Source organism: Neurospora hispaniola (assembly GCF_033458365.1).
Source record: "Neurospora hispaniola strain FGSC 10403 chromosome Unknown B0T23scaffold_2, whole genome shotgun sequence".
Taxonomy (NCBI): Eukaryota; Fungi; Ascomycota; class Sordariomycetes; order Sordariales; family Sordariaceae; genus Neurospora; species Neurospora hispaniola.
Window position 1 is genome coordinate 4,757,748 of NW_026944407.1, and position 27,213 is coordinate 4,784,960.

At 34.1% G+C, this 27,213-nt stretch overlaps 2 protein-coding genes across 2 annotated transcripts; one reads left to right on the top strand and one right to left on the bottom strand.

The window, feature by feature from the left end:
* Window positions 1–70: 70 nt before the first annotated feature.
* On the top strand, window positions 71–4,106 carry B0T23DRAFT_96886 (Sodium/calcium exchanger protein-domain-containing protein). Its single transcript, XM_062842068.1, has 2 exons — window positions 71–3,298; window positions 3,464–4,106. Exons 1-2 carry the CDS (start codon window positions 321–323, stop codon window positions 3,792–3,794), a joined length of 3,309 nt encoding a protein of 1,102 aa, XP_062696203.1. The 5' UTR covers window positions 71–320; the 3' UTR covers window positions 3,795–4,106.
* Window positions 4,107–25,065: 20,959 nt separating this feature from the next.
* B0T23DRAFT_96936 (uncharacterized protein) lies at window positions 25,066–26,689 on the bottom strand. The gene is made up of 2 exons (XM_062842069.1): window positions 26,042–26,689; window positions 25,066–25,314 (listed from the first exon to the last, which is right to left on the bottom strand). Exons 1-2 carry the CDS (start codon window positions 26,469–26,471, stop codon window positions 25,277–25,279), a joined length of 468 nt encoding a protein of 155 aa, XP_062696204.1. The 5' UTR covers window positions 26,472–26,689; the 3' UTR covers window positions 25,066–25,276.
* Window positions 26,690–27,213: the final 524 nt, after the last annotated feature.

The window sequence follows — 27,213 nt, forward strand, 5'->3', positions numbered from 1 at the left end:
GCCTCCATAACACAGCAATCCCGCCCACGCGAGCCACGCCATCGTCCCGTCAATCGTATACATACTACTTGTAGCCTTATCTGTTTTTATTTTCTTTTCGATTTCTGCCGCTGGTCAATTTCTCTCTTTTTTTTTCCGGCCATCATTTACATACGTATCTTGCGATTACAGTTGCGATTGCGACCCAACGATAACTGCCGTTGGATTGCCCCGCCGGTCCATCCATCCATCCATCATCCATCACCTTGGCGACACTTGGGTCAACACACCAGCACATACAGCCAGTATTCCCCACGCGATGCCATGACCAAAGGTCCAGCATGTCGCTACATCGCCAGAAACGGAGCCCCTTCAGCTCCCGACCCTTTATCGTGTCGACTCTCCTTATAACCTGTCTAGCAACCTATGCGCTCGTCCTCAGACCCTTCGCGACATCACGCTTGTTGCGCCAACCCGAACATTATCAACAACAACCACATGATATTGCGCGAATCCTCGCGAGAGGCCACCACAAGCACGAACCGACCGCCCCCGTCGATTGCCGCGATGTCCACCTGGTCCAAGACCAATGCGCCTTCATATTGGCCAACTGCGAAGACGAGGATGCCGGCCTAATACACTACCTGAGCTTCTACTACTGCACGCTACCCAATGCGAAACCCGTCGCCTTTGCCGTCCTGACCGCATGGCTGGGCCTCCTATTTACCACGATCGGCATCGCTGCCAGTGACTTCTTCAGCATCAACCTCAGCACCATCTCGAGCGTCCTAGGTCTAAGCGAGAATCTTGCCGGCGTCACATTCCTCGCCTTGGGCAATGGCTCCCCGGATGTCTTTAGCACCTTTGCCGCCATGAGTTCCAACAGTGGGAGCATGGCGGTGGGTGAGCTGATCGGTGCTGCTGGTTTTATCACTGCCGTGGTAGCCGGGTCCATGGCCTTGGTTCGCGAGTTCAAGGTCCAGAAACGAACCTTCGTCCGAGATATCGTTTACTTCATTGTTTCCATCAGCTTTACCATGATGTTCCTGTTGGATCAGGAACTGCACCTGTGGGAGGCCAACGCCATGGTTGGCTGCTATATCTTCTATGTCATCTTGGTGTTTGCGTGGCAGTGGTTCACGGACAGGAGGAGGAAGAGGAAACAACGGGAAGCTGCTGCTCGTGCTCACTTTTATGGCTCTACACCCGAGCCATCAGGAGAGCTGGAGCCATACCGGGATCAACCAGAGGATGATGAAGCAGCTTCGGGAAATCATCGGCCTCGTACTGCTCAGACCGACATCAGCGCTCTGGAGCATGGTCCCAGAATAGAAGTTGACGGACACGGAATTGCATCTACACCAAGCGAGGAAGAAGAGGATGAACACCGCGATCTGCAAGTGGCTGCAGAGATGACCAGCAGCATGCGCGTCAACCGTCCCCGCTGGGGCCGAAGCAACTCCACCATCACTCCCATCAGACCTAGTCTTGTCGGTGCTTTGGAATTCCGGTCGATATTGTCGTCAATACAGAAGGAAAGAAACCAGCATAGCGGCTACGTCCGTGGACATCGACGGGGGAATTCCGATTACTTCTCAAATCAACCATCACTACCTTTGATTCGCGAGGATCAGTTATACCGGGGGCGTCAATACACCCTCGACACACTGCCGACCCTCTCGACTATCAGGTCCGGCAGAGACCGCGCCTTGTCATCCGGACATTCACCCCTTAACCTGGACAGTCTCGGTTTACCAGCTTTTCGAAGCGGTTCAGAAACGGGGCACACAAGCCCGGCACTAACACCAGGGCCTCGTCCAAACGAGAGTCCCAATCTGCGTCCAGATACTAGAGGTAGCTCGACCACTCGAACCGTTGACGGCAGGCTTGCGCCTCCTCTTGATACCGGAGGTGTCAATCAAGGGCTGCTTCAGCATCAATGGAGAAAAACAACACCCAGGACAATGGGTCTACACCTCCAAATTCCGGATAGTACCGCCTCCAGCAACCGGGCATCGCCTACTCTTTCGCCTTTCCCCATGTTCTCCGAGTCTCCCACAGCGCTCACACCCCAACAGCTACCCGAATCAGCCTTTGTCTTCCCTACACCGTCCGAGAGAAGACGTTCCTCCATCGCCATATTTGGCGGCTATGAAGAAGAAGAGGAACCTCTCAAGTACTGGCCCTACTCCATTCTTCCGCCCCCACACATCTTCTTCGGTACACTCTTCCCAACCCTCCAAGGCTGGTCTGAAAAGTCCTGGTGGGACAAGTTCGTCAGCTTGATTTCGGCTCCCTCCGTCTTTGTCCTCGCCATCACTCTCCCCGTAGTAGAAACCGAGTCCGAGCGCGACGATGACGACGAAGTGAGTGGTCCCGCTGAATCCTCCGCAATCAACCTAATCCACAGCCATGGACAACCAGGGCACATGGCCGTCCCCGTATCTTTGGAGTCAAGCGCCCACATCCGCCCCGAAACCGAGTGGCAGGAATTCCGTCGTCGCACACGTTCCGCTTCCAATCGGTCTCCCATGCGCTCACCCTTGGCACGCTCACCCCTCCACTCCCCGCTGACAGCCTCGCCATCCTACGTAACGCTTGCATCCCCACGGACGAGGTTGACCTCGGAAGCCAGAGCGCACACCAACGGCTATACCAATCTCGGCGCCCAAGTCCAGCAGGCTATGAAACTCAATCCGCACCAGCGCTATGGCCACAGTCGTCACGGTTCCCACCCGACTATCGTTGAGGAAGACGAGCTCGGCGCCGCCGCCGGACCCACGACTCTGGCCGACAACCACAACCCCAATCCCAACCCCAACTCCGACAACGACAACGACAATGACAATGACAACGATGACGTAACCGAGAACGGAACCGAAAACGACGAAAAAGCCGCCCAAGAAGGCTGGAGCCGCTGGCTCATCTCCCTCCAGCTCTTCACAGGTCCTCTCTTTGTCGTGCTCATATACTGGGCCAACACCATCGACGAGCTCCCCTCGCCCGGCCGCGCTTTACTCAAAATGACCCTCTACAGCTTAATCTTCTCCCTGACCTGCCTTGGCATCTTACTTTTAACCACACGCGCCGACAAGAAACCCAAGTACCACTTTTTGCTCTGTTTTCTGGGATTCGTGATTAGTATCGCCTGGATCTCGACCATAGCCAACGAAGTGGTGGGCATCCTGAAAGCTTTTGGCGTGATCTTGGGCATCAGCGAGGCCATTTTGGGATTGACGATTTTTGCCGTCGGGAATTCGTTGGGGGATTTGGTGGCTGATGTTACTGTTGCTAGGCTGGGGTGGCCGGTTATGGCTTTGTGAGTATTCCCCCTTTTCCCCCCATCTGCTCTTCCCTCTCCTCTTTATGTGCCGCTGCGCTGGCCTTTTCATCTCTTACCTCGCTACGCTCGCTTTCCCTCCTCCAAAACACCGCTCCTGTACTACCTACCGTCTTACAAAACACTTACTAACACCCCTAACAGAGCAGCCTGCTTCGGCGGCCCCATGCTCAACATCCTCCTCGGCATCGGCTTGGGAGGCGCCTGGATGATTGTATCGTCGGCCAACAAGCGCCACGCCAAGCACCCCGAGTTGCCCTTCAGATACAAGCCTTATAAGCTGCAAGTGGGCGGGACGTTGATGATTTCGGCCATTACCGTGTTGGTCACGCTGGTCTCGTTGTTGATCTTGGTGCCGAGTAACGGGTGGGTGATGAATAAACGCATTGGATGGACTCTGATTGGGATATGGACTTTGGGCACCGTCTTCAACCTGGTGGTGGAGACGACGGGGGTTTGGACTGATGTTAGGTAGTACACTGGGAAAAGGGAAAGGGGGGAGGAAGAAGGAAGGAAAGGAATGAAGGAAGGAAGGAAGGAAGTAGCGATGATATTGATTTTTTATTCATTTTGATGATTCATAACTTGGTTGGTGCTACGTATTGGGCGACAACATCTTGTGCATGTGTTCTTCTTTATATACGATGCCCATCGGTGGTTTGTTTGTCTTCTTGCTACCGCATATTGCGTTCGTTAGCTCCAAACTGGGGGTAGGTCAACACGGACTGACTATCTATGTCCGACGGCGAAGTATTGCACTAGCTTGACGAGACAAGGTGATACAAGGAAAGGGAGAAGGGTTCCACAGCAAACAGATACTTCAAACTTTAATCTATACCCTCGTCATGTAGGGTAGGGTCAGGTACGAAACATTACTACAAACATGAGTGAAGCTTCCTGTTTGATCGCAGAGCTGCCTATTGTTGCTGGATTATACCATGAATGGAGTTTTACGTTGAGATCGAACTAAGCAAACAGCTTGCCATTCCCGAGTCACTTGACAATGGTATCACACCTCGACTCAGAACAACGTAATGGCGCATGCACACCAACGGATACATATCCCGGTAACCTGCCCATGGTTTTTGTCCCCTCGATTTATTTTTTTTGTTCTATCAACCAGGAGATTCCATTGCATCAGACATCCCAACTTTTTCCTCATCCTCCCTCCTTAGACCTATCAGTGCTCACTGCCCTGACCACTGACAACTGACGGCGAAGACAAAAGCGAAAAAAAAAACAACAACAGAGCGTCCTGAAGGCCAAGTAGAAAAACACACGAATCTAACTGACGAGGAAAGAAGATAAAGAAAAATGTGCCACGAACTACGAACCCGCTACGCCCTCTGCTCGCACGCCAAAACCGTCCTCACCCGCTGCGGACTCCCCTGTCAAGCATGGCCTGGGGTATATGAGCGAGTCGAAGGGGTATCGTGTCAGGCGGTTTGGTGTCGGTTTAATACTCCTCCTCGCTCATCATCTTGTCGTTTAGAGTCATCAGGGACTTCTTCTTCTTCTTCTTCTTCAGCAGGGATTTCTTCAGGGACTTCTTCAGCTGGGACTTCTTCAGGATCTGTGATGAGGTCGACAAGGAATACCGCTAGAGAGGTAACCAGGGATAGGGAAAGAAGTGAAGGTACTGCTGAACGGAGAGAAAGTAACAGAGAGCAGCCACGACGTGCGGTGAGGTTTGAATTTGGAGGGGATGAAGGAGGGAGAGGAGGAGGTGGTAGAGAAGAAGGAGGAGGAGGAGGTGGTGGAGGAGGTAACAGGATGGAAGAGCCTGGAAGAGGAGGAAGAGGAGGAGGACCCAGAAGACCCGGGATGCCTGGGGGCGATGATAGTTCAAGTTCGAGTTCAAGTGATGATGAGGACCATAGCCGTGAGGATGTAGGGAATCAGTCACATGCCTGATGATAGAGGTACATGTCTGCCTTTACTTAGTGAGAAGATGTAAAGAGGAGAAAGAATATAAACACCGCGAAGTAACTGCATGAGGGAATATCAGGGAAGGAGAGAACTAAGAGAAAGACATACCTGCCCGGGATGAGCGATGTGTATAGCAGGAGAAGTACGAGTAAGGAAAGAGGGGAATACCGCCAGCTGCAGTGGTAACCAACAAATATGTTGGGTGTAAAACAGAAAAGAAGAGAAATCAGTTCGTTGCATCTTCATCATCTTCTCTTTCTCATGTCAGTACTATGAAGCTTCAACCGATGAAGAACTTGCACTGAGCTTTTACCAATAGTCGGTTCTCAACTGAACCTTTTCCAGACAGTCCCTTCTTCATGATAAGTACACTCGCCACTCACACCTTCCGTCACTTACTTACTTACGTCTGTCTTCCTCCGTCTTTGCTGCTCTTGCCTTTCCTTTTTTTTTTTTCCTTTTCTTTTTTTCCCTCTTTTTCTTTATATTTTTTTTCCTACATCATCCTCCCTTCCCATAATACCTCCGCCACTATTAGATACACACAATCAATGCATAAACGGCGACAAAACCACCGAGGACTGTTCACTCGGTTCATTGTATCCCAATGTATCCCAGGAATGTAACAACATGTAAGGAATCAATAGATGTTGGATCATTTTGAGCTACTTACCTACCTACCTACCTACCTAGTCAGAGAAAATGATGAAGAAGTCCCGGCATCGATTCGATGATGGCTTTTCTTTTCCTTTTTATGGGTTGTGTATGTGGCTTAAGGAGTTCTGCTGGTTTTGGATCTGGATCTGGATCTGGATCTGGAACTGGAACCTTCCCTAGCCGGACGGGTTCGGACATGCCCCCGGGTTACTGGGCGGTACAAAATCTATACTAGGTATACTATAGGTAAGGTAAGGTAGTTCTTCCCCTAGGGGCATTCCTTCCTTCTCTTTCTACGGGCACTTCCCGTCTTCTGTCAGTCCCGGCCAAGTTAGGTAGGTAGCTATGGATAGGTAGTACAGTCTTGGTTAATTGACTACGCTGTGAATAGATCCAAGTTAAAATTGGCCGATGATCATGAAAGCAATATTCCCAATCGACTTTTGTTCAAGCGGAAAATAGGTAGTCAACTTGAATAAAAGAAGAGAAACTCTATTCGCACGGGGAAGAAACTCTATTCGCACGGGGATCCACCTTTTTACCCATACATAACCCTAACCCTCTCAGCCCCCAACATCTTAGATGTATTCTTTTATAGATTTCGCCTAGTAAATCTGGGCATTACATTCTTTTATGCCATACCAAGCGCAGACTCCAGACTACAGCTAGTACACGCACCAGACTCGGCATTTACAGGGTATTTTACAGCGTACTTTATAGGGCATTTAGCGGTACAATCGTATATCGCAATTAATTAAACGACTCAATTAAGCGATTAATTAATCGTACTCAATCTATATTAATCTATACATTTATAATCTATTTAATTTCTACCGTATAATTAAATACTCTAACTATTAATGAATTTCCCTTACTAAATTTAAGTGCCAATTAGGGTACTAATTAGCGTACCTCCTCCTCTTATTATACTAATAATATAGCCTCCTTTACCCTATATAAAGCTACCTCCTCTCCCTCCTCTTACCTTTCCTCGTATAAAGCCTCGCGGGCGGCCTCGTCCTTTCTATAATAGAATAGAAGGTTACTCGTCTACTATATTTACTATATTTTCTACTTTTAAATTAACCCCCTCCTATATAAATATATTTCTTTAAATAGACGGCGCTATTCGTATTGATACCGTAGGGTTATAGCCTATTCTAGACTATCGGCCGCGGTTAAACTAAATATAAAGCCAATTTCGGGGTTATAATACTGCTTAAAATTAAATTAGCACGGTCGATAGAGGAGGTATTTAAATATTAATTAATATAATTAATTAAAGAATATAAAAATTACTTATAAAGGGTGCTAAATTATAAAGGCAACTATATAAATAATTTATATAATTAAAGTTATAATATTTAAAATATTTATCCTCGTTAGCTAAACCTCTTATAAATTACTAATAGGGGTGAAAGTCCAGTTTCGATAGTTTTAATAACAATAGTCGGGTAAGAAGGCTAGTGAAATGGAGCAAAAACTACACCAACACGAAAAGCACCCTACCACACCTAAATATAGTAAGGAGCAGATCCGGAATTGAATATGGCTTTCGTCCTTAGGAACTAAAATAGAATAGTAAAGTTACAATTCATTAACTACTACCAAAGACTAACGAGAAGGATAAGATTCTCCTTATTAATCTTAAATTAACTAAATAAGTCTAAGAGTTAATTCTTTTATAAAAGGGTTATTAAATTTACTATTACGAGGGCATTCGATAGTAATTTTATAGTGTAGGAGCGGGATTCTTTAGTCTATTATTAAGGATAGGTATTATCTAGTCTAATCTAAAGTCCCTACCTTCCTCTCTCTTCTCGGTCGGAATTTCCTCCTTATATCCCCTTTCTATTTATTATATTCCTAAGGTTCCGTCCGACTAATATAATAAATTTGCTCCTTAATAAATAATAAACTAAGGCCTAAATACCTCCACCTATTATTTAAAAGTAAAAGCCTACAACAAGGAAAAGAAGAATATATAAAGAAAACGAAAAAAGAATAAACGAACTACCCTACATTATACTTCCCTTTAAATATTTTTATAATCCTCTTTAAAAATATTTATACACCTAAAATAAAAAATAAAAAAGGAATATACTAATACTTATAATTAGGTAGGAGATTCGTACTAAGGAAATAATAATAAGAAAAAACGAACTATAAATTACACTAGTAATAATTTTAAATAAATAATTAGGGTAGAAATTTCTTCCCTTATTCCTATCCTCCTCTTCTATATCTCTTAATACTTTTAATAATAGTCCGCTCTCTCCTCTTTACTTCTTTTTCTCTTTTCCTTCTTTCCTCTACCTCCTTTCTAAACAAATCCTTTATATCCTTTAAATTTATATCCAATAAATCTTAAACTTTACCTATATTAATTACTTTAAATTAGGATAATTCCTATTTTATTTTTCTTAAAAGGGTTAGGGCGTATTTTTATTTTATATTTATTATAGAAGTATTCCTAACGCGTCTAATCTTTAGTAGGTCCCTTACAATTAATCTCTTTATTAGGAATATAAAATAGTTAATTAGGAAGTGGTTATAATTTCTAAATATAATTTTCGCTACTTATATTTTATTACACTTTATTATCCTCTTTTTCCTAAATTTCAAAGGGGTAGAGGGGTTTAATACTAGTCTTTTCTTTCGTAGAATTTACAATATTTTAAATTTAAAAGCGGATCCCTCCTTCTCTAGTTCGGATTTAAGCTCTAATATTTTATTAAATATAAAAGTAGGGTCTCTATCCTTATCCTCAATATTCCCTCACTTAAATATATTTATAATAGTATCCTCCTATTTACTAATAGAAATTAAAATAAGTAGTTTAGATCCCTACTAAATTAAATTGTAAAAGGCCTTAGGATCTCCTATTACTACCTCTTCTAGCGGATTTCTAATAGTAGGCGGACGTAGCTCTTTATTATAATTGTACCTATTGCTTAGCCTATTATTTAAAATTCGTACTAAATCTTTATACTACTCCTTATTTAATAATTCCTCCGTACTACTAATTTACTATACTTTAGTATAATTATATATAGTATATATTTATTACTTAATTATAATTTCTTTTAATTATTCTATATTATTAATTTATACTTAAAGTTTCTAGTAATTACCTTCTTCCTAAAAGATAGGGTTAATATAAGGGTATAATAAATTGGTGATGTGCCGATCTTTGCGTTTTATTTCGATAAAAAACAGTCTAGCCGCTTTAAATACTTAGAATCCGTAATTCCAATTAAATTATTAATAAGGAAATACGTATATTAAAGTATTATTCTAAACCTTTTCTTACTTTCTCTCTTTATTCTAATATATATAGTTCTCCTTATATAAAACCTTAAACACAGTCTTAATCCGCTCTATCCTCTCTATAGTAAAGTCCGAATTATATAAATATTATATATTATCTATTTAATTGATAATTATTAGTAAAAAGTGGTTTCCTACCTAAATTGGTAGATACTACTATTGTATTTTTATTAAGAATTCTTTAAGATTCTCCCTTATTATTTTGAAGTGCGGATTCGCAGTATTTAATAATAGTATTATTAGTAGAATATAAATTTAGTTATTAAAACTCTTTAATATTTATATTAAAATTACGTATATTTTAATACTATTTAGCTATTACTTTTAGTTAATATAATACTATAGGTTTACTATCTCTAGGATATATAAATATTACAAAATCCTACCGGGTTAAATAAATTCTAATTAATCTTTTAGGGGGAGGAGATCTACTCTTATAACCTTTTTATAAATATTTTTATTTATATTACTAAATATAAGAATAAATAGTAGTTCTATTATACTACTTTAATTCCCTTTCTCTTTATATTTAAGGAAGCGCTAGTTTGAATTTGGCGGTAATTTCCTAAACGGTTCTAATTGTAGGGGGTAGACTTTTCCCGGCTATATATTAATTTCTCTCTAATTTTTAATATCCTCTATTTATATTTATCTTATATTTTTCGTATATTTATTTATTTATAAATTGTAGCTTTGAGGTACGGGGGTGGGGGGAATTTCTAATTATAATTTAAATTTAAAGTCCTTTAGGAGGATAGTCGGGTCTTTAAGATTGCTTTTTTAAAATATAGATTTATCTTCGCAAGAGGGGATCTCTTTTAATATTTACTTTTCCTATTTTATATTTATAATTTTAATAGGTAGGTTACTAGGGATTTCTTTTTTAGTAAGTTCTCCCTTCTCTTTTTATAATTTAAAAGGAGGTTTATTAAGGGAAAGGATCTTTTATACTAATTTTTATATAGGGCTCAACCTGGCGACATTCGGGGGCGAATTTATAAATAGGGTAGATTCTTTAATAATAGTAAATAGTAATATAACGGATTAAATCTCTTTAGTAGGTAGTTTTAGTAATTAGCGAATTTTTATTCTTTATTAATATATGAATTCTTTTTTACCCTCCTTTTCCTAGAAGGCGGAAATTTCTTTATTATTACTATTATTATTTTTAAATCTCTAATAACGAACGTAGACGATCTATTTTAATTTTATATTATTAAGCGGATTTTCTTCTATTACAAATTAAATAATATTAATTTTATAATATCCTAGGGGGCTGATTACGTCCTTTTTCGGCGATATCTTAAATTACTATAGTTATTTATATTTAAATATGAACTTGAAGACTATAGGTTATATAGTTAGGTTATATAAGTATAATATTTTTATAAATTCTTTATTAAAAGGTCTTTCGAATTATAATTCTTTAGGCTAAATCTATAGTACTTTTATTTTTTATATTTGCGTAGGTTATTAAATAATAGTCTATAGTACCCTAGACTAGGTTTATAATTCCTCTATTTTATATATTTATATAGGATATTAAATAATGGTTAATATAGATCCGTTCTTAATAATATAGTAAAGTAATGGTGGTTGCTGGTATATACTTTTATTAAAGATTTTTTATTTTTGGTATAGTTAGTAATTTAATTATATTACGAGGATTAAAAAGATTGTTTGGGTATTATTTTATAATTGTAATTGGAACTTTAAATATTTTTCGGGTATAAATCCGCCGGGAAGGTATTTAGTATTTTATTTATTTGCCTTCTAACGATACTTTCGTATTTCCTATTCCTATTTAAAACCTTCCTACTTTTATTACTTAGGTAATATATATTTAGTTAAATGTATTTCGTTTACTTCTTTTTACTTTTATTAATAGGTATTTAATTTTTTTTCGCTTTTCCTTATTTATATTTCTATTAATTTTTCTTTAATAATTAATTGTAAAATATCTTCCAATTCTTTCTCTTTAATAGTATAAATCTACGCTATATTTAAAAATTCTTTTTCTAGCGTTTTTAACCCTCTTTAAATAGTAATTTAAATAGGGGAGATTCCTTTTAAACTCTAAAACGAGAATCTTTAGCCGAATACTAATATTTTAGAATTTGTTTTTATTATTGGAAAAAGGCTATTAGTTCCTTTTTCGATTAATTTTATTCTTACCTTCCCTTTAAAAATTAAGAATAATTTAAAATATTTTAATAAACGCCCTAATAGTAAATATTAATTTTTATTAAAAGTTTTTATTAATTTGTCTTTGGGTCCGCTCCCCGAGGATAACTTTTAAGGAATAGTATATAATCCTTATTACAAAGTTTTTATTAAGGAGGTAGGGGTCTTCTTCTTAAAGTATCCTATTACGGCTAATTCAATATATTTTGAATAGAAGCTCCTAAAGGATATTAATAATTTCCGCCGTTTTATATTAATTTTTAAAATAGCTAATAGGTACTACGAAGCGATCCTCTCCTATATTCGAAGTTCTAGGGTTAAAAAATATCCTCCCTAGAAAATTTTTATTAAGAAGAAAGGCAGTTAGCCTTAGGGGTATTATATTAGTTCCCTCCGTATTAAGAAGGAATATATTTTAGCTCTATTTATTTAGAAATTTAGTATCTTATACGGATCTACTCCTCCTTAACTAGTATCTTCTCTTATATTAATTGTTGTCCTTTCCTTAGGAATTAATATATTTATTCCTATTATTTTAAATAATTCTAAAAGATATTTATTTCTATTTTTACCTCTGCTAGTAAATAAGAGACTCCTAATATTTAGTCGCTTTTTCTTAATTGTGTTTCTATACTAGTAAATATTAAAGGAGGGATTTGTAGTAATTGTATATAATTCAATAAATTTATTATTTAGTATATATTTTTTGCAATTAATTTAGAATATTTAAAGCTCCTTACCCAACGCTAACTATAATACGCTAATCTTTATCGGATATTATTAAATAATTAAAATTAAGGTAGGAATTTCTTATTCGTTAATAATATTAATCAATTGGATTGGGTATCCTTTAAAGATTAGATTCTTTTTAGTAGGAAGATATAGTCCGAATATACTACCTACGAGCATAAGTAACTAAGTTTAAAGGGAAAAGGGGTTATTATACGCGGTAGTTATAAGGTATTGAGATTATTTGCCTAGGATGATTCTTTATTTTAGTAGGGTTTTGATAATGAGTTTAACGACGGTTAGGATTTAAATAATAGTTCCTTAGTCGCTAGAGATTTATCCTCTAATAGTATAGAGAATAATATTAGAGATAAGGGTATAAATTCGTATAAGGCTAGTATACTTATAGTCGAAAATAACGTTATTCCTTTTTTAATAGCCCTAAAAAAGTATAAATTAGGTTATTATAGTTAGGAGTAGGGTAAGAAGGGTAGTAAGGGGATGGAAGTTAATATTGTAAGTAAGGGTAACGGTATAGATTCCTATAATATAGACGAATTTATAATTGGAATTTAGGTAGATCTTCCTTCGTTAATTTTTAAAGATATTAAATCGGACTATTATAGTAATAAATAGAATATAGAGGGTAGTAATAAAATAGAGGTTAATAATGCCGATTCGAACAATAGTACGGATTTGTACGGTATTAATATATCTCCAATTAAAGTAGAAGTAATTCTAATTTTTAAGAAACTTAAAGTAATTAGGTACGAAAGGGATTAAGGTAAAGGGGGTGCTTTAGGTAATTATATAGATTTTAAAGCTTTGTTTTTTAAAATTCTATTTTCTAAATTTATAGAATTCCTTTTTAAAAATTAGGTTTTAAATCCGTATAACCTTTTAGATATAAATAACGACGCTCGTTTTTTTAAGGATTTTAATAAATTCTTTTTATTTAGCGGTAAAAAATATAGTAAGGATAATAATAAGAAATATAATATTGATTCGCAATTTATTATTATTTATAGTACGTTTAAGACTCTTTTATTTAATTATATTTCTCTTATTTATACGTATAGTTTTAGGGGTAAAGGGGACCCTATAGTTATTTCTTTATTCGAGGATAGTAATTTGTAAAATAGGGAGAAGGGGTAGAAGGGCGGATTTTTTATTATTTTTTAGGTTAAGATTTTTCTTTATTCTTTTAATATAATTGTAGTATTTAATCTTCCCTTCGAAAGTAGTAAGAGTTTAATTTATTATTTTTGTTAAAAAATTAAATAAAATAATAATAAAATATAACGATTATATATCTTCTAAATTACTAATCCCTTAATTATATAGTATAGATCCGTTATACCCGTCTCTATAATATTACTACGTAGTACTACTATATTAGGGCCGGCTTAATTTAATTCCCTTTGTATTATAAAAATTAGTAGGGATTTCCCTTCGTTAGAAAATAGAAAAGTAAAAATATTAAAGTATTTTGAAAATAGAAATACAATTGTAAATATATAAATTATAAATTCGTAAAAAAAAATAAATGTTAAAGGAAATATTATAAAGAAAAAGGTTAAGAAAGGGGGTTATATTATTATTTCAGTTTCTTCGTTATACGTCGGTTATTAAATATAAATTTACTTATCCCTAAGTATACGAATGGGGTATTAAGTTAATCCTTAGGATTTATTTATATTCTTGGGGGTTTCCCCCTAGGGATTGTAATTTCAATCCTAGTCCGAGCTAGATCTTTCTATATTTTATCTTTAAAGGTATTCTACTTCGTTTTCCTTTTTTTTATAACTATACCTTCTTTAAGTTTATATTATAGTACCCGTCCTAGAGTCTCCTCTACGAATAATTTATTATTAGCCGGTTTAAGGTCTCCTTAACCTCCTCCGTCTTCGGATAAAATCTATTCCCTATTAAATATTATATTCGGGTTTTTAGCGTCTAATATTACTCTATCCCTAACTATAAATTTTTTAATCCTCCTAATACTTATAAATTTATTGAACTATATCCTATTTAGAATATTAATATAATATACACTCCTTAAATTAGAAATCCAGTATATTTTATAGGGGCTTTACTATTAATATAAGAGTTTCCTTATTAAATTTATATTAATCCTTTTAATACTATTATATTTTAAAATTAAATTACTAACTTTAATTTAAGCGTTTTTAGATTGTATTTTCCGCTAATTTTATTTATTACGGTAATTAACTATTGCTTCCCTTATTATTACGATTTTTTTTATAATTTATATAAATTTATATTTAAAGTCCTTATATATTTGAATAATTATACTAATTAATTCCTTTTTAATTATTACCCTATTATTATTCTTCTAATTAGTAATTCGTTAAGAGGGTAGGTTAAATTTAATTAGTAATACCGGATTATAATTGTATACTAGTTAAAAGGGAGTATACTTATAATTTCCTTTAATAGTAGTCCGGTTTGTAAAGAGGATGTAAGGCAAATGTTTTTTCTAATTAACGCTACTCCTTCTAATTATTTTTATAAGTAAAAAAGTAATTATAGTATATCTTTATTTATTTATATTATTAATTTGTAAGTTGTAAGGCGCGATAAACTCCCTAGGGATCTTTAATTAAAGTAAGTATTTAGTAATAGCCTTCTAGAATTTTATATTATTATTAATTAGAATTACTAGAGGGTATCCCTACTTTAAGAATAAGAATTTAAGAAAGTCCTTTATTTTATTTAATAAAATTATAGGGAGTAGGGTAATTTTTATATAATTTATTAAATTATTTTTAATTTCTAATAGAGGGACTTTTTTACCGTTTGTATTTGGGAGGTATTGGATATTTAATATCTACTTTCTAAAGGGGTAAGAATTTAAGTAAATTTATTAGTAGCTATCTTTAAATTATTTAGGGTTAAATATTTAGTAATTAAAGTATAAGCGGATTAATTCTTCTATTTAAATATATATTCTTTTCTAATAATAGTGCTTTGTAATATAGTAGTATATTCCTTTTCGGCCTCTATATCCTGCTTTATTATAGTAATAGGATATAATCTACTAACGTTCCTTTAGACTATTAATTAATTGTTTTAGGTTCTAGGTCGAGGTTGTAGAGTGTAATTAAAGGATTTTATTATATATTATAAATTTAATAATATTAGTTTGGAATTGGCGTCTTATAGTAGTTCTTTTTAGCCCTGAAGGGATTTTGTAGGTTAATAGGTATTTAGCGATTTCTTCTAACTTTTTAGACTATTCCCCTTAGAATATTAGTTGAGGGTTATTTATGTATATAATAAAGATAGAATAGATTTATACGTTTATAAAATTATTAATATCCTTTTTATATACTTATTTATAAAGGTTAGAAGGTCTAGGGGGTTTACGAAATAAATTATTAATTATTATATTTTTATTCCCTAGAATATACTTAATATCGAAATTAAAGATTTTTATTTAAGCGATCTATTATATTAGTAGTACGTCGGGTATATCGCTTACAATTCTATTTAATTAGTGGACTAGGATTATTATATTGGTTTTAATTACAAAGTAAATATTAAATAGGTGCCTTCTTAAATATTTTAAAGTATAGAGGAGGCTCCGAAGTTCCTTCTTTATAGTATTATACCTTTTTTCGGCATTAGATTAAATCCTACTTTTGAATTAGTATAGGTATTATTTTCTATCTGGGCCGATTTATTTTAGAATAATTCCCTAACCTTCTAGTAATATATTAATTATAAGGAAAATTATTTTATAATAGTTATTATTATATATTAGAGTAGCAAGGATTAGTATAATAGTAATTATATATTATAAATACTTTATTACAAATTATTCGTTCTTTATTTATTAGAATTTAACGTCCTTTTTTATTAAATTATAGAGGGGGATTGCAATAATACCGAATCCTTTAATTTAGATTCTATAGTACCCTATAATATTTAGGAAAGCACGGATTTACTCTAACTCCTTTCTTTTCTTATCGGCTTAGTATTTATAGTAAATTTATTTATTAATTTTTATAATTTTATTTATAATTAGCGCTCTTCTATTTGGTATATATAAGTACCTTACTAATACTACTTCCCTTTAATATTATTAGGATTTTATAATTACAATTATCCCTCCTACTAGCTCTATATTAATAAGTACTTTATTAATATTTATAAAATATTCTAATACGTATCTCTTAATTCCCTTAATATTAATTTACTCCTCGTTATAATTATTTTGGGGTCTTTTAATATAAATATTATTAAAGTAAAGTTAGTAGACATTAGGAATTAAATTATATAATATTCTTATTATTACCTTTATAAATTATACAATAGAATTCGTACCTCCTTATAGTAAAATAGTTATTTAGAAGTGACTAATAGGGGTCGAGAAGGTAGTAAGGTTACAATTTATTTTATTAAGGGGGATTTAATTATACTCTAAAAAGAGGTTTAATAAGGATATTATTTTGTAGCCTTTAAATATTTTATTAAATTCTTTATAGCCTAGGGGTGGGTTAGTATTTTAGAGAATTATTTTATTAATCTGTTGAATATTATTAATAAGATGTAAACCGCTATCCTTCTTTATAATTAAAAATTAATTATTTTTATATACCGTATAATTTTCTTCTAAAATCCCTTTTTTAATTCGATTTTTTAATAAATTATATATTTTATTATAAAGGGCTTTTAGGATTGGAATAACTTTTATTTATTAAGTAGAATAAGGGATAGTACGGATTTCCTAAGGTAGAATAATATTAGGATTTAGTTTTTTATATTTAGTAAAATCCTAAACTAGAATTTATTCCCTATTAAAGAGAATGTAGGTAAATAATTCAATTTCTCTTTTATTTAAAGTATCCTAAACCGTTTTTAGTAAAGTTTAAAATTATTCTTCCATTAGGTATGACCTTTAAATTAATTCTATAAACCTTAATACTATATAGCAATCTTATTCCGAATTACAATTTTTAAGTATAGAAGCAATCTATTCCTTTATTATTACTAATTTCTTTTCCTTTTAATTAGGGTTTCTTCTAGGCTTTAATCTATCTAATACAATATTATTAATTAAGTTTACTTTCTATACTATTTATTTATATATTATATTAATCTATATAATTATACATTCTAATCTTCCCTTAATGTAACTTTCTAACTCCTCCTTTTTCTCCCTATAGTTGTCCGGTAATAATAAATACCCTATTAACGGGTTTTCCGGGTCTATATTCCTTAATAATTTTAAAAAGAGTTTTTTCTAACGGCGATAAATTTATTAAAAGATATTCGGACTTTGCGGACTAATTAAAAAACCCTATTTTTTTTCCAAAAAGACTACTAAGTCCTTTACTATCTTATTATTAAGGGGGGTAATTCGTTTATTATTTTTTTTTAGAACGTTCTCTAATAGTTATCCTTAATTTACTAATAAAGTAGTCTCCTCTATATAATCCTCGTTAGACCTACCTCTTTATCCTTTAATGTACGAGGCTACTATAATAATAGGGGAGTTAAACCCTTTACCCGTCGCTTTACCTCCCCCCGAGAATTTCTAAATTAGCGATTAAAGCGGTACGGATTACTACCTTATTAAATATTATAATTATATAGTTCCTTCCGCCTTCTTTATATTTTATATAGATTTTAGCGTTTTAAAAGAACGGTAATTCTAAAATAATATTATAATTCGGTAGGGCTTATTCTATAATAAAGAAATGGATTTCCCGTTCTTTATCGAATAGTTAAATTTTTTTGTAGGTTTTATTAAGAAATCTCTTCTTTCTTCTATTATTATTAATATTAGAGATTTCTATAGTAATATTCTAGAATTTTAGTAAATCTATTAGTACCTTATAAATAGTATTATATTTAATACCTATATTTAGTAGGGCGGCGATTTTCTTTCCTCCTTAGAATTTAATTAATATGTAAAGTATAAGTAAAGGGGTAAAATATATAATATTTCTTTCCGCGAGGGGCGATTTATTAACAAATTTTATTTAATTTATAGTAAGAATTAGTGTATTCTAAGGGGAGATAATGTGTATTAGTATAAATTTATTCTTTCTTTAATCCCTAATATTACGTTATTTAAATAGAAAGAAAATATTATTTTTTAAGGATAGCTAGGTAAATATAGGGCTATTATTCTTTAAGGCGATTTTAATTAAATTTACGGATATATCCGTCTTAGGCTTTTATTTTTCTATAGATATAAAGTGAATTTATATTTTATTAGGCCTAATAGGAACGAATTTATTAATTTCCGAATTATTATTAAGAATTATATTATTATAATATTTAAATTATACAGTAGGGATCCTATCCTTATTATAAAGAATTCTAAAGAATTATTTAATTTAATTATAAATAGCTAGGATATTAGTAGGGTTATTTCGGATAATGTTTTTAATAGTAATAATAATTTTAATATTTATAAATTTAGCGGCTATAAGGTATATTTCCTTTATATTTGAGATGTTATTTCGAATCTAAATATCTTTTGTATATATTTGATTTAGTTTTTCCTCTTTTTATACGAATAAGACCTTCTTAGGTTATAGTTTTAGCGCCTTATTAATAAGGGTAAATAAGCACATTCGAACTTCGTTATCTAAAGTAGTCCTAAACTACTTAGGGGTTAATTTAAGTACTTTTGCAGTAGACAGACGAAGGATTAAAGTAAAAGGAGGGGTAATTATAGAGTTTAATACCGTATTATTAATCTTAGGCTTCTTTAGTTCGCCGGCTGCTACTATAGCGTTTTGGGAAATAATATAAATCTCTTTTTAGTTTATATTTATTTCGGAGAACCTTTTTAATTTAATAGCTTTATTAAAATTAGTAATAATTATATAAGTTTGGGTTACTTATTCCCGGGTAAGAGAGGATATTTTGTATAGTTTTTTAAACGTTTTTATTAAAATATAATTAATAGTAATAACGGGGGAACTATTTTTAATTTAGATTTAATCCTAATATTATTTAATTTGCTTAGGATTTTAAAGTAAGTTAAAAATTGGGATAAATAGTGCGTTTTGCGGGTTACACTATTATTAAACTTCGAATTTTTACTTTTTAAATTTCTAATAATTAGGGTAATTAATAGTTAAAATTATAAGGGAGCGGATCGTATCCCTTAGTCAGCCTAAATTGGATATTCGAAAGTATATATCCTTAGGGACTTTATTATTATAATTTATCTTAAAGCCTATAAATACTACAGTATTCGTACTTCTTTTTCGGTTAGTAGGCTTCTAATTAATAATACTATAGTTATAATCGACTTCCTTTTATTCGTATTCCTAAATATAATGATTGAATAGACTATATTAATAGTATTACTATTAATACCCTCCTCTATTGTCTTTCCTTGTATTCCGTCCGTTCCTAATTCTTCTATATAAAATATTAATTTAAATAATATTAATTTAGGGATTTGTAAATTAAATAGACTAGCGAGGGGCGGATTGCTAAAGGAGAGGGGTTTACTATTAGATTTAGGGGGTAAAGGCAGCGTTTCGGGTAATTATTAATTGTTCTATACAATTGACTAAATTATTTATAATTTTTTTATTAAGAATTAGGGTAGTTTTAGTAGGGATTTGCGTTTTTATAATAGTCTTTTTAATAGGGACTTTGGAATTAGTATTTTCCTCGGAGGATTCGGAAGAATTGTCTAAACTAACTATACGTTTAACTTTATATTTACGCTTCTTAGTAGATATCTCCTCTTTATTACTATTACTAGTATCCAACGAAGTATTAGAATTAATATTATTAAATTATTTTACTACGAGTTTATTTAGGGATTAAAAAAATTTAATCTACTCTATAATATAGAGTTCCTCCTTTAATTTTTGTAAGAAGGTAGTAATTATATACCTTATATTAATATATAATTTTTTATAGAAATTCTTAATAGTATTATGGTTGGCGTTGTACTAATTTTATACCTTTTAACGAACAAATAGTGCCGAATAGGTAAGAACAGTATTAACAATTTTATTTATTTAATAAGGGATGTACTTAGTATAAAACTTTTTTAAAATAGTAAATACGCTATCTATTTATTCGAAATCCTTTACTCTATAAATAGCTTTAAGTCTTTTAGTAAATTCTTCCTAGGTAGCGGTATTTTTAGCTTTAAAATTATAAAGGAGACCCTTACTAATATCCTTAGATTCTTTTTTATATTATTAAAGTTAAATATTGATTTTAAATTCGTTATTTCTAAAATTGTAGATGCCGACTTTTTCTTCGAATAATTCAATATATTTAGAAACTCTTTTTCTATTGAATTTTTTCTTTGGGAGAATTTTTCGAATAGAGGTAGCGTTATTTACAAGGAGGGCGGCAATAATATTAAGGGATACTTTACCCGGACGAATAGAAGTATTAGTTAAAGGAATCTTATTAGTAAGGGCGTTATTAGTATTAAATATAATAGTTAGTTTGGATTTGTAGGGATTTTAATAAGGAATTTATAACTTATAGTACTAGTATTGAAAAGCAATGCTTTTTTCTTTCTTTTTTAGTAAGGAACTGATTTAATGCTCCTTTTTAACTCTTTCTTCTTTATACAAGTACTTTAATAATTGTAATAGTTAATTTTCGGGGTCTTATATAGGTATTAATATCTAAGGGTTAAACGAGCGGTGTGACCGACGAATTAAAATCGCCGATACTACTTCTTTACCTACTTTATTAATTTTATAAAACGTTATTTATATTATTCTAAAAATATTAAACAAGGAATAGAATAATATAATTATTAATCCTATAATAATTTTAATAATTCGAAGCGCTAACTCTATATATAGCGTATAAGTATTTAAATACTAAATATTATTTAATAAAGGGTAAATTTATACCGACCCTCTTTTCGATTATTGTTCTTTATTTAATCTTTCTTTTTAAGTACTACTTAAAGTTTTTCTAATTTAATTTTATTTTCTTTCTTTATTATAATCGGTCCTAAAATTATAAAATAAAGGGTTTCTATCCTAGTCTTATAAGTATAATAGTTTAAAATATTTATAATTTACTATCGGTAAATTATAAATTAATTAATAAGGCGGAAATCCGGATATATCCGGAATTAAAGTTTCTATTAAATTAAGTAAGAGGCTCCTTTACCGGAAGAATTAACTAATTCTTTACTATTTAATTCCTAACGTTCGAACTAGTATTTTAAAATTTTTAAAATTAACCTTTACATCTTTAAGAATCCCTTTCTAGGAGCTTCTTAAATTCACATTAACTAATTTAACTAGGAATTTAAAACTCAATCTCATCCTTATTACTATTTAAAATAAAACAAAAACTATACTAATACGAAAAGTACTCTATTATACTTAAATATAGTAAGGAGCAGATCCAGAATTAAATATAGTTTTTATCTTTAGGAATTAAAATAAAGTAGTAAAATTACAATTTATTAACTACTACTAAAGACTAACGAGAAGGATAAAATTTTCCTTATTAATTTTAGGTTAATTAAATAGGTTTAAGAGTTAATTCTTTTATAAAAGGGTTACTAAGTTTACTATTATAAGGGCGTTCGATAGTAATTCTATAGTATAGGAGCGGGATTCTTTAATCTATTATTGAAGATAAGTATTATCTAATTTAGTCTAGAGTCCCTACCTTCCTTTCTCTTCTCGGTCGGGATCTCCTCCTTATATCCCCTTTCTACTTATTACATTCCTAGGGTCCCGTCCGACTAATATAACAGATCTGCTCCTCAATAAGCAATGAGCCAAGGCCTAGATACCTCCACCTATCATTTGAAAGCAAGAGCCTACAGCAAGGAAAAGAAGAACACACAAGGAAAACGAAAAAAGAACAAACGAACCACCCCACATCACTAGGGAGTAGAATATACGAGTATAGTAAATTAAATTACTTAGTAAATTTACCTATATATAGCTCTAACTTATTAGGGTTAAAATTCTAAATTAATAATATTATACTTAGAATAATATAATATTATTTAATAACTAACTTAAATATTTTCTAATATACCCAATACGGGGCCTCCCCTAACCAGCCCACATTAAAGTACCTTTATTAAATAAATCTTATCTCTTTATTATTATATTTATTAATTTAGCGCTTTATTATATTAAGGAGGCTGAAATTCTATATAATAATTCTAATAATTAGACTATTACCTATATATTACACGATAATTAATATATTATAAAATATATAGGAGGCAATACAGCTTAATATAATAAATAAGGTTGGGAATAGTACCGCTAATAATAAAACTCTTTAAATTTCGGTTAACCAATTCAATTAAAGATATAGTACGATAATTAAAATTAAATCTCTCATTAATATAATAAGTAGCCTACTCCTACTTAACTATTATATACATTTCTCTTAAATACGTAATAATTACGGTTTACTACCTAAAAAAATTCTCGAATCTCTCCTAAACAATATTAAATACTTCAATTATATAGGTATAATATATATGCTTCTAGAGATCGTAAAGACTAGTCCGTGAATATTCTATAGTATTAGGGAGAACGCCCAATTGAACCATACCAATCGCTAACTTATTCATACGTATAACAATATACTCATCCTCTTTATTAAGCTTATTTAAAATTATTACATTACTAGGTAAATACGTTAACTAGACTAACTAGGTTAATTAAGCTACTCGCTAGGTCGATACTAATATTTCTTACTATATCTATATAATAATTACGTCGGCGTAGACGTAGCTAACCCAGGCGGCGACCTTCTTATCCCATTTATATTTAATATTCAATACTATATTCTTATTAATATAAAAAATATATAATTAAAAGCGCGCATCTAAATAAACTCATTTAATAACCACCCTCATTACTAAATTGTAATCTATAATAGTAACAATCGGCTTACTAGTATTAATAATTTTATAACGAATATTAATTTAATTTATTAATTAATTAAATCCCTCTTATCTCTCATTATTAATAAAACTAAAGCTGCAATTAAAGGTATAGCCAACCCTAATTATACTAATAATTTAGAAAAAGGCTAAGCCTTTATTATTTATTTTATTCGTATTATTATATATTTAGACCCAAGGATTTTCCTTCTACATCTACTCTCCCTAAAAATTACTCTAAAAAAGGACAATTAGTTTACTTTTTTAAGAAGTATCTACTTAATTAACTTTAAAGTAGACCCCCTTCTCTATAAATAACTTTATAATTAATTAAAAGGGATTGTAACTTATATTAGCTTATCTCTTAAAGGTATAACGAAAGTTTTCTAATTATTTAATTATAAAATAAAGATCGGGAAATTAATTATATAATTATTTTATAATCTTACAATTCCTAGTAATAGGTTAGTTGAAGTACTATACAATAAATATTTTATATTCTATTTTAAAGATTCTATAAATTTATAATATTTTAGCGGGAGGATAGGTATAATTATTATAACCATTTCTAATCTCAAAGGTCTACCGTCTAAAATTCATCTTTAGCACTTTAATAATTCCTTTCTAAGAATATCCCCGTTTAACTATTAATATTAAACGGTTATAGATAATCGAAGGACGAATTTTACTAACTAAATATATAAAATCAACCCTTATATAACTAAATCCTTTAATTAAATTACTTGAATATATCTTAACTAATTAGTAACCGAACTCTATACCCTACTCCCTAATTACTTTAAAGAATTTATTAAGGGTATTATATTAAATCTTAAAAACAATATAACAATTATTATAAATACCATTACCATCGGAGTCACCGCTATTATCATTATCATTATCAATCTCCATAGGTTAAGTAGAGGTAGGCTCAATTAAGGTAATATTTATTAAGGGTCTTAATTGTAAGTTAATAAAGTTAATATCAATTATTTAATTAGGGTAATCACCCGTACTACGGTCGTACATACCCGTCGGCTAGGGTGTCGTTACATCGGCCATTTACATTACAATTAACTAGAGAAATACATTAAAAAATAATACATCAATCCGTACCATCGACCAAATACAAGCGCTTTATTTATTTTAATAATATTTAATAATGTGCGGGGTAGTAGATTAATTGAATACAACGTAGTAATAATATGTATAGTTTATTATAATAGAGGAAGTAATATAATGAAGTATATGTTAAAATAATCGCTAAATTAGATTAAGCTAGCTAGTGCAGTACGAAGGTAGCTAATACAACCCCCAAATAGGTGTAATAGCTTAAAATCTAGGAGCTTGGCGGGCGTAGTACGAGCGAGACTGGTGCGGGTCGGTGGTGGGTGTGCAGGGTTAGGGTTATGTATGGGCAAAAAGGTGGATCCCCGTGCGAATAGAGTTTCTTCCCCGTGCGAATAGAGTTTCTCTAAAAGAAAGCAAGTGACAGTTAGTTCATGATGACCAACCAACCAACCACCCAAGATTGATCACGCACCAAAATTCAAGACAAGGGGTATATCCATCCTCCCACCTGCTTACACCATGCTAACAATATCAGTGTGAGACAACGACTAAAAGAATAAACACTAAAGTAATAAGCACTCTGAGGAAGCGGATACAGAGCCATTAACCCAGCACCCCTTAGATAAGAAGTAGGTTATGGATAATAGGTCGAACCAAGCAAGGTAGCAATGTTAAAGCTAGGTACATAAGTCTGTGGTTTGTAATGTAGTGTAGTGTAGTGAGTGTCTCCATAGCTACTTCTCTCTCCCGTGCCCCTAAAGCCCCTTTTCACCTAGGTCAATATACCAACACCGTTTGACCAGTATTCTCTTGCCGCGCATCCCCTTGTCTGTCGAAGCTCATGTGAGTACCCTACCCTGCTGCCAGCAAAAGAGGTTCCTCCTCTCTGTCCCCAGAGCTTCATCTCCTCCAACCTACCGAAAGGGCAACTTCACCAGGGCAGCAACGGAACGAAGCACCTCCCCTTCACATACACGTCCACACCCTTGTGTGTTCGGAGACTTTTTTTGCCTTTTACTTCTCATCCTTGCCCTTGCTCTGATCTTGTTGACCCTTGCCGTTGGCGTTGCCTTGGCTGTCTTGGCCCTGACCCTCGACAACCTCCTCCTCCTCCATGGAAGCCAACAGTTGATCAAGGGTGTTCTCCAGTCTAGTCAGACTAGCTTCGAGAGTCGTGGCTGTTTGTTCGCCTCTGTATTCGCCAGAAAAAAGATTTGTTCAAAAATCAGTAAGTGTTCACACCAATAATCAAGTCAGGCAGTTTCAATTTCGAACAATTCGACCGACTCCGTAAAAGCGCGTATGCTCGTATATGAACCACTCATAATCAAGTCTTGGTAGATAGACCCAATGACTTGTCCGGCCGCCTGCGGTTACGGCTTGAACAGGGATACATGACAATAGTATGAAGTATAGTGTAGGGTAGTGTGATGAGAATAGTGTTAAATGCATGGACGAGGAAGGCAGCGGGCAGAGATAGATCGATGCCGACATAGGGCTTCCCTTGTAAAAATCGATCATATTACATCACTCGAACTCGACTGCAGCTGATGACATTGGCGTGTTTTCCAACTATCAAAAGCGTCTGTCGGTCGCCGGAGCAAATGTGATCACGATGCTTGACAGTTGGAGGAGGCGAGAAAAAAAATAAAAAAAAATAATAATAATAAAAAATTAAAAATAAAAGACGGGAGAAAAAAAAAACCATGCTCATGTGTGTAGTTGGGATGTTTATTTTTGTCCGTGTCCATGTCCCATCGTCCACCTCGAGGCTGTATCCCCTGACCAGCTGAGCAGCTCAACCTAAAAGCTTGCCAATTTTTTTTTTCTTCATCCTCTCCTTTCGGCTCCCGAACAGAACCGGAGAGATGCCAAATAGAGAAAGCGGATGGGGTTTGAGGTGATGATGGTGGCAAAACCTTTGGCCATGAAAGGCCAGCACATATTCAAGCCTAACACCTTGCTCTCTAGCCCGTACGTCCCGTGTCCAATAGTGCCCCGGGCCCAAGAAAATTCCGGACCGGGAGGACGTCCGAAGACCATCGGGGGGATATCATAGGATAGTGATAGACCGGAGGGAGTTACCGACGGAGCACGGGGGAAGGTGGATTGAAACGAAACAATGCTGCACAGTGCCAATACCATGAGCCCCGAAGCAGCCATGAGCTGAGGCCGACATAGACTACACGTGTAGTAACGGCGGGATGTGAGACAAGGATTGCTGCTAGATTTGCAGTTGTTGGGAACGACCGATGAGATTGCACTCTGGGGTATGGACCGGGGAATTGGATGGGAAAGAGGACAATGGGGTGTGGTGAGGGTGGTCATGTGTCTGCGTAGCAAGTACATGGACGGAGAATGAGGTGGTAGTGGCGATACGGTACCGTGCGGATGGGCACTTCCAAGACTGGCCGGACCGGAATGTGGCCGGGGAAAGACGACACACTATCGGCATCGGCGCCTTGCGAGTTCGAGGCTCGGATGGACTCTCAAGATTGATGTTCTCGAGACGAAATGAAACTTTTTCACTTTCACATGGTACCGACCGGAGGCTCCGTACTTGGTACCAGTTACCTCGAAAAAAGGAGACCTTTCGGGGTCCAGTGCTGGGTCCAAGGTTCTAGGCCTTCATGTCTAGATGCGCTTGCATGAACCTGTGTGATGTGGCTGTGACGGGTGGGGAGTGCTTTTCCGTTGCAACTCGGGCAATGAATCTCTGGTAAAATCTGCTTAAACGCCGTGCTTCATGTGGGCTTGAACGCCAATGGAGACACTTGCGCCCGCTATTGATCTGCTAGATGGCCTGTCCGAAGCACGACACGTTCGAGGCTCTGGGTCCGGTCCCTGGAACCTCATGCAGCTGAATCGGACCCTTCCTCCGTAGCCTCACCATGAGCAGCGTTCCTTTGAGAAGCAAGGCGGGGGAAAAAAAAAAAGAAAAAAAAAGCAAGGAGAGGAGATGATGTGCAATGAGACAAAACACCTCACATTTGATTCTGGGTCTGGGGAGCATGAGACCCTGAATTTTCCCTGGGGATTGGTCCCTATACGCATCGCCATGTCTGCAGATCCAGCGGGGATTTTGGCATTT